Source organism: Lolium rigidum, chromosome 1, assembly GCF_022539505.1.
Source record: "Lolium rigidum isolate FL_2022 chromosome 1, APGP_CSIRO_Lrig_0.1, whole genome shotgun sequence".
In the NCBI taxonomy this organism is placed as follows: Eukaryota; Viridiplantae; Streptophyta; class Magnoliopsida; order Poales; family Poaceae; genus Lolium; species Lolium rigidum.
In genome coordinates this window covers 15,348,576-15,357,181 of record NC_061508.1, presented here as the reverse complement: position 1 = coordinate 15,357,181, position 8,606 = coordinate 15,348,576, and the positions used below count along the sequence as shown (strand labels likewise).

Here is an 8,606-nt window from a genome sequence, read left to right as displayed (position 1 = left end):
CGCGATGGATCGCGATCCGAACCTCCGGCCCAGATTCGACCACACTGCAGCCAACATTCGCCGCCGGCCGCCGGAGATCCGCCGGCCACCGCCATCCCGCTGCGTTCAGTCGACGGAGGAGGAGGGTCTAGGCCGCCGCCCCCACACGCTCCCGCAGGCCGCGCTGCGCTCTGCCGACGGAGGACCGAGCCGCCACCGCCGCCTCACCACAGAGGAGGAGGGCTTTTATCTGATTAGCTAGTTGCTGATACAATGGCTTACCAAGACGATGATCAGTTGGAGAGGATAGTCGATCACATTGGAACTGAGACGGTCCAGACTCCTACGGGAGACAACAATGGAAGTTTCTGCACTTATTATTTCGCACGTACACATCACCTTGTGTGATGATAGAGAACAAGCATTATGATAGAATTTTTTGTTCGAACCATACACACTGCATATGTATTCATTAAGAAAGGAGAAAGGCCTAAAGAAGGCCAAATTTTACAGACTTGACCACCAGGTCACAGAGAAAGAGAGGAGAACGACTATATATCCAAGAAAAAAAAGAACGACCGACACATGTAGACAAGGTAAAAGACACAACTAAAAAGACCAGTAAAAGAAAAATAAAATGTCTAGCGCAGCTTAAACCCCTTCAAGCTTGAATCGACCAGCGCTAGTAGTTTTCCACTGTTTTGCCTCATCTTTGATCTGCTGCAGGATTAGATCGATCGGTTTAAAAGAATTATCAAATACTCTTTCGTTTCTCTCGCGCCAGATGGACCAAGTTGTCAGCATGACAAGCGAATTTAGGCTTGATCTATTCTCCTTCCGCGTACTCTGCGGTGTTAGTCACCACTCTTGCAAGGACATGTTTGCAGGTGGAATAACCGGCTGAAACTTGACCCAACAAAGAATGCTGCTCCATATAATGTTGACTACCACTCAACCCATGAAAAGGTGCTGGGCATTCTCCCCAAAAGTTTGAAAGAATATATTCATAATTTTTCGTACATCAGAAAACAGTTGGAAAAAAATCGTGACTTTATTTACCCTTACCAAAAACTGAATGTATGTACACATACAAGGGCTGAATTATTAACGCTAGAGGTATCAGAGTGTCCCAAAACTACCTCTAAATAGAATGTGTCCAAAAACTATCTCTCTAGATGAACGAGCCCAAAACTATCAAAAATGAAAGAAGAAAGGCCAAAAAAAAACATGAAAGATAAATAAATTGAAAAAAGTCCTAAGATCTAAGGTGCAACATCCTTCTCCACAATTTGAGAGGTATGTATTTGTGGGGTGTGGAGAAGAGTATTCTACCTAGCATGATTCACTATAATGTGTTGAGACATTATTTACAGTGAAAAAAAATGAAGTGGTGACAAAAAATGTTTGATTTTGTGTATATATGCTCTCCCTATATGCAGAACGAATATAAGAAAGTGAAAAAAGAACGGCAAAATTGATCGCATCAACTCTGAATTTATGATGCATCTGAGTGGAGTATGTGTTGGTGTTCATTGGTAGCCTTTGCGAATCTACCCTTGACTCTCTTCCGCGTGTCCGCTCTCGCTTTGCGGGAGGCGTACATGATCTGCTTGCAGAACCTGCAAATTTCATTTGGATTCAATTCAAACCTGCATTGCGATATCTAGTATATATAAGGTCTGGGTCAAATGGAAGTTTCATGCTTACTTTCTGTTTTTCTTCTTTTCGTTGTACCTGAGCTTGGCTCTGTCCCTTTCCTCTCGCTTCTTGGATATGCTGTTTGGATCTTGTTGATGAGCTGCTGCCTTCTCATCCGCAACTAACATCTGCTGTGGCTGGCTGCCGTCATGCAAATCACCGTTCTCCGTCGGTGGTGGTGGCGCAATTAAGGGCAAGTTAGGACAGAAATTAGGGAAGCCGTCGAGAAGCAGGGACTGATGATGATCGTTGCCCATAGATTGCAGAAGAGTAGCCGATGTCATTACTGGCTGGCATGATGATGATGTTGTATTATAAGATGAATATGATGATGAGAAAAAGTGGCAGATCGACGGTGGCTGCTGCTGCTGCCAAGAAATTAAACAAAGCAAAGTGGTTAACTGTTATTCTCATTGTCAAATTGGGATCAAACAGAACGTGCAAAAAACGTGTGAATTAGCTGTGTGAGTAAGTGGTATACTTGGTATGTACCTCAAAAGCGAGTAAATTCGTTGAAGGCGTGGCTGACTGATGATCAACAAATACTCCATTAGTACTCTCAAGCCCAGGACAAGGTGGAGCACAGGTAGTTGAACAAGCATTATTCCAATCATCACAGCCGAAGCTGCCTCTTTCTCCTACAATTGTTGTACTCGCGGTTCCATTTCCATCGCACATCTGAGGTCCATCCTCCATGTTGATCACCACAAATTAACAGAATGAGTACTCATCGCGGTTATATGCGCCATCCTAGTTAAGAGGTAAGAGAGATATTTAATCTTAGACATATGTTGGTCCATCCACCGAGGGAGCCAATGCTTGATTGGCTGTATGAGCACTATGCTTATATTTATTATTCTTAGATGTGCTTATACCTAGCTGTTGATTGTGTGTGTGTGTGTTAGAAATGAAGGAATGTTTTTTTTGAGAATTATGAAGGAATGTTTTTACTTGTTCAAAATTCCCCATTTCCAATTCGGTCAGTTAGGGAAAGGCATCACTCCATTTTTTTTCTCATAAACTCCATCATAACATGAAAGTCATTTTCAAAATTTTGTTTCTTGAGGGTTCATTGGTTAGTATTTGTATTCTTTTAGTACTTCTTACTTTTTGGTACAGTGAAACTAAAATGCACGTTAGATAGATATCAGCCAGTTGGATAAAGGTCCATGTCACCACAAAATTTGCCAAACTTTCAGAGGAGAAGACAATATATGATCTTTGTATTAATTATATGATCCTTTGATCATTCTCCATTACATTTACATGCATCAGGAAATCTGGAGGGTCATATATCTCTTCCCAAACAGATCATCCCTCTTTTACATCAGCAATAGAACACTCCGCACTAGCCTAAATTATTTGTACAAAGTACACACTCTACATTCACTCACTTTGTATAGTTCATCAGCGTATCACTCACTGGATCACACAATTAATTGTCCGTTGTAAAATTTGTCAAACAGAACAGAGCACAAGACGAGTCTCAATTTGCACTGGCACAGGCAGCAACATAGCACATAGCATTAATTCAAGTTCAGAAATGAAATACATCATCTATAGTGTGAAGTTCAGAGGTTGAGGTATGGATAGACTTACTTGAACCTCTTCCAGGATCTGGGGCAGCTTGTCGGCGAGCCACTGGTCGAAGTCCTCCTGCGACGATGGCGCCTCGACGGAGAGGATGCGGAGGATCTCCGACGGCGTGGGGCACCCCGTGTACTCCTCGATGGCCGACCTGGCGTACGTTCCCTCTGGCGGCCCGTGGCGATCCGCGCATTCCGCGCAAAGCGTGGCCTGGCCGCAGCGGATCGCGGCGGGCGCGGCGCCGCACGCGTCGCAGAGCGGAGCGCGCGCGTGGAGGCCGGCCAGCGCGCTGGCGCCGTGCACTGCGCCGTCGCACTCGAGGCAGAGCCTGGCGCCGTCGGATGAGCAGAAGACGACGGCGCGCTCGGTGAGGCAGTTGTTGCAGGCGTAGGTGAGGTGGTTGTCCATGGTGTCGTCGACGCCGGCGACCGCGCAGGATGGCAGTGCTCCTCATTCATCTACCAGCGCAGTGCATCTGCACTTGTCAAGAAGGGAGGAGGGGGGGAGTACCGGCGCCGGCGACGGACGGATGGGGCGGCGCCGTCGATATATGGGAGTCAAGAAATAGGCGGCGGGGTGGGGAGGGGAGAGGACGGGAGTGGGTTGAGGCGGTTGGTTACGTACGTTGACGGGCGCGCCAAGCCCGACGATTTGGATCTCTTACAGCTTGCGCTCTAACTAAATAACTGCCACTCCCGACGAACCCGTCCTACTCACTCGCTCGCTACAATGCTCCTCATGCACCGACCAAACATCTTCTTTTTTATCTTTGCATATTTATCGAATGGGTTAATTAGCACTGATTGTATTCCTCTTATTCTTTGTTACGTACTCCATTTCCCAATTGTTGTGGGCAAGAATTTTCTAGACTTAATTAGCACCGAAAGATCTAGAAAAGAATAAAGGATAAGTAGGAGTAAATATATTTTGCAAGGAGAAAATAAATCTCAAGTTAGGTGGTGTTAATTATATCTATTCTAGTATCAAGTTGTGACATGTGAGGATACACTTATTCATCAATCTTGTGATAGTCCTATAAATAGAGGCATTGTCCGGCCACGAGAAGGTTCTTGCAGATTTAGTATCTCACCCTTATCATGTTTTTAGGTTTTGGTTATTCGCATGCTAATCTTGAAGTAAGGCCATCTCCAACGGAAGGTCGCATTTAGGGTTGTGGAACTCCCCGCTTCGGTCTGTTTGCGGTGGTCGTGCGAGACGAAACGAGATGTTGTCCATCTAGAGCAAGTACAATAAGGTCTTGTCAGCTGGCCATAAGAGATAATATATTATATTTTAGGTTAGTTGGACGAAAAAGATTTCGAGAGAGAATAAAAGATGGCTCTAAGTTAAGAGCCAGCTCTAGCACGTGCTTTTAGGCACTTTCTAAGAGTAAAAGGTAGACCATATATTGTAAAAGTACTATACTTTTATAACCCACTCTTGCAGGGGCGAAGCTCCCCAGGTAGGGCAACTGCCCCACCTCAACTTTTGGCAAATGCATTGCGTATAAGAAAGTTATGCTTGTTTTTGGTGAACATTGCGCGAAAACAACTTCGAACCCAAAAAAAAGGAGGCACTGCGTACCAAAAAAACATAGACACATTTTCTATGTTTAATGTAAATAAGATTGTTCCTCTTATAGAGATGTATTATATCTCTTACTATATAAAAGACAATCTTGAGTGGGAGAATTGGAGACTCAAGAGATTTCTTGATTTTTGAAGGGCCATCACGTTTCTCCAACGATCTATCATGGCATTGCTTTTAACAGCAGCGAAGACAACAATTAAAACAGTTCTCGATGACAAATATCATGAAGGCTGGGTTGCAAACAAACCAATAGATATTCAAAAGTCTTAGTTCATAAAATTTCAAAAGATTTTTTAGAAAGGTAAAAAAGCTTTGTCATTGAGCTGGCATTATTGAAATATTTGTAAGTTCTACTTATAATGAAATATGTTCCTAATTTTATTGTACAAGTCATTGTGTTATCATATATATTATTTATGTCTCCGGACAATTTTGTTTTTTTTGCATTATATTTTAGAGTTCGTCCTACCTCAAGTTATTTCTGTCCTTCGTTGTTGCACAATTGTACATGCTAGCAATAGGTTGACTATAGATGACGTAGCAAACTGCTATACACGTCTGCCGACTATAATATTGTTCTTGCTCTTAGGGTGGTGCAGGCCCTCAATGGTGATCTCCATTTCAAAATAAATGTAAAAAGATATGTTCAATTTTTTTTTGCATATACCCAACAATGGTGTAAAATTACAATGCGAAATTATTTATATTTTAAGTGTAGCGAGAATGATAAAAATCACTTAAATTTACAATAAATTGTACGGCCTATGTCCCATGGGTAGAGACCAATCAGTGGGCAGTGCCACGCTCTCTCTCTCTCTCCTCATAATAGCCTGCATGTGGCATGAGCGTTGTTCATCTCACCACAAATCTAAACCAAATTTGTTTTAGAATTGTGGTTGTGCGAAACAAAAAATAAAAAGTTATCCGTGTATGGTTGATGGCAACAACTCTGTGTGTACCAACTCGTTGGGACTCGAAGTGCAGAGTGTTGTAGCAAGCGTCTTCTCCTCACAAGGATGACTCAAGAGTTTATATTGAACTCTCGGAAAATTGGCTTAGAAGCTGAATTCTTCCCTTTCTCTTCTAGTAACCTGCAAAATAAAGCTTTGGTAATCAAGCACAAGGTTTCGTATTAATAATAGGAAATACATGTGTAAAAATAAAGTAAATTAAAATAAAGTAAACAACCTAAGTAAACTAGATAAAAACAAATAAATCCTAGTGGTATTTTGGTTTTATGTGTGTATGTAGAGATAGTATTTTTTTGTATTTTTAGATAAAATAACACCGGTAAATATAAAATAAGGTAATGGTGTTGGAGGTGTTTCTAGTGATTTAAAATTGACCGGAGTTCATGGTTTCACTTGTCTACTCTCCTTTTAAGTTGTAGTGGACACTAACAATTCATCAATGGCATAATAATGGTGGAACTTCAGCATGTGTTTGATAAGCATTCATACGGGCATTACGTCCTAACATAGAGATGATGCAACACAGCTCTCTTATACTCCTCAACAAAGGGAAAACTACAAGCAATCTTGAATTAATAATTAGCAGAGTATAGCCTTAAGTAATTTGACATAATGTTTGAATATCAAATTTGCTACTTTGAACAAACAAGATTATCACAATGTCACACAATAATTATAGCACATCCATTCATTTTATCCCTAGTGAGTCCGCAAAAGAAAGGTAAAAACCATAGTAGATATTGAATTTGTTGTCACTATTCAATCACTACCACCATGCTACTCCATCTAATACACACTTCTCCCCACACATGCTCTTGCATATAAGTTGGATCAAAACAAGTACTTAAGAACGGGGTACATGATATGCATCTATCAATACATCTTACACATAATAGGTTCCAATCTCATAGATCAATATCATAGAATAAAGATCCATCACATATGAATTATATATATGACCATAATCATGTTGGATAGCTTATATGGTACAACATCTATGAAGAACAAGAGAGAAATAGATTAATCTACTGACACAAACCCATAGTCCAGACGTGGACTACTCCCTCTTCGTCATGGTGATGATGGTGAAGACGTTCAAGAAGGTGGAGATCCCTCCGGTGGCGGCTCCAGCGGAGTTTCCCCCTCCAATCTTCGCTGGTTTTAGCTTTGTTTTGGTATTTCGGTGTTTCTGCGGCGCCCTCCTCGAGGAAGCACCGGGAAGTCCTTTATATAGGGGTTTTTAGGTCAGAAAAAGTCTGTGGACGAAAGAATCAAGCGAATCAGACGGCCAAAGAGGAAAAGAGGTAGGGTGGCGAGCCTCATCATCTGGAGGGGAACTAATGGAACTATTCTGCCTAGTGTTATTGGCACAAGTGTACTCTTAGGATGTGTTCGATAGCCCGGCCCAGTAGAGAATAGATATCTACCCTTATACTCCCTCCGTCCCAAAATATAAGGCGTCTAAGGATTGGTCAAAAGTCAAACCTTACAAACTTTGACAAAATATTTAGAAAAAATATTTACATCTACAATATCAAATTGACATATTAAGAAAATATACTGTAGGGTGAATCTATTGATAATGATTCAGTATTGTAAATATTTATATTTTTGTGTATAAACTTGGTCAAACTTTGAAAACATTGACTTTTAACTAATCCTTAGATGCCTTATATTTTGGGACGGAGGGAGTACAAGCTAACCCTAGCTTAGTTGAGTTCAGATTTTATTGTGTGTTTGGTATCTCGAGCGAACAGAGACATGTTGAGTGCGCCTGTTGTTTGGTGGGTTGTATGCGGTGAGAATAGCTGGGGAGGTCTAAAATTTGCAATAAGACCCCTACATACAAAAACGAAACATGACCAGGTCCCTGTATACAAAATAAATAGCAATCAGGTCCCTATCGACTTGGGGCGGGAGCTCCGGCGAGGCGAGGGAGCTCCAGGGCGCAGACCACCTTGGGGCCTGCTACATCGTTTGCGGGGCGAGCTCTATCCGAGCGACCTACGAAGCTCGATTCGAACTTCTCAACCTAGCCTGGCTGAGAGCTTTTTTTGTATGAGCTCAATAGTGCCGAGATGGACGGATCCGGGCTAACAAACAACAAATAGTCACTTCAGCTGGGTTGCGATGAGAATATCCAAACACACTCTTATTGACCCGATTGATCTAAAAAGTCATATAATCCTATTACACGCGTGATGTACATCTCAAATCTCACACCGATCTGATTTACTCTCTCTTCCATGTCCTAGAAAGCCAGAATCAACCATTTTGGTGATGCTAGCTAACTGTTCCACATTTGCAGGATCCACTAGTCAATGTCCTCCTGTCCAATGCCACGGGTACAGAAGACAGATTAGTTAAGATTTATTTAGGTAACCAATTTAGTCGTCTACAGAAACGAGTAGTAGTGTGTTGATGTACCGTCATTGTCTAGTCGCGCATTAACCACAGGTAACGAGTAGGAGCATCATACCGCTTGTCCAACATGAGATAGTATGCAACTGTCGCCTACCACAAAAAAAAAAATCAGTTAACCATCATCACTAGTATAGCCAGCCCACAAAGAACTTTATGCAAGTGTATGCGTTAATGCGTATGGACATGATGGAGTACTTGGTTTTCGACTCCATTATGCAGCAACTCAACCAGGTTATGTTTGTCCAACCCAACCATCATCTTGACTATATCCTCAACGGTGCGATCACAAACCTGATGGAAGACACAAACACATTCATGTCTGATGTATATATTCAGAGATGCTGTAGCGCGAGGGAT

At 42.0% G+C, this 8,606-nt stretch overlaps 1 protein-coding gene across 1 annotated transcript; it reads right to left on the bottom strand.

Moving 5' to 3' along the window:
- Window positions 1-1,682: 1,682 nt before the first annotated feature.
- On the bottom strand, window positions 1,683-3,672 carry LOC124704499. The gene is made up of 2 exons (XM_047236763.1): window positions 3,277-3,672; window positions 1,683-2,078 (listed from the first exon to the last, which is right to left on the bottom strand). Exons 1-2 carry the CDS (start codon window positions 3,670-3,672, stop codon window positions 1,683-1,685), a joined length of 792 nt encoding a protein of 263 aa, XP_047092719.1.
- Between the last annotated feature and the right edge of the window lie 4,934 nt (window positions 3,673-8,606).

Excerpts from the sequence above, each read along its gene's own strand:
- LOC124704499 (XM_047236763.1), bottom strand. The coding sequence starts at position 3,672 with ATGGACAACCACCTCACCTACGCCTGCAACAACTGCCTCACCGAGCGC. Across the intron at positions 2,079-3,276 it reads AGATCCTGGAAGAGGTTCAA|TTAACCACTTTGCTTTGTTT; the intron begins GTAAGTCTATCC and ends TGAGAATAACAG.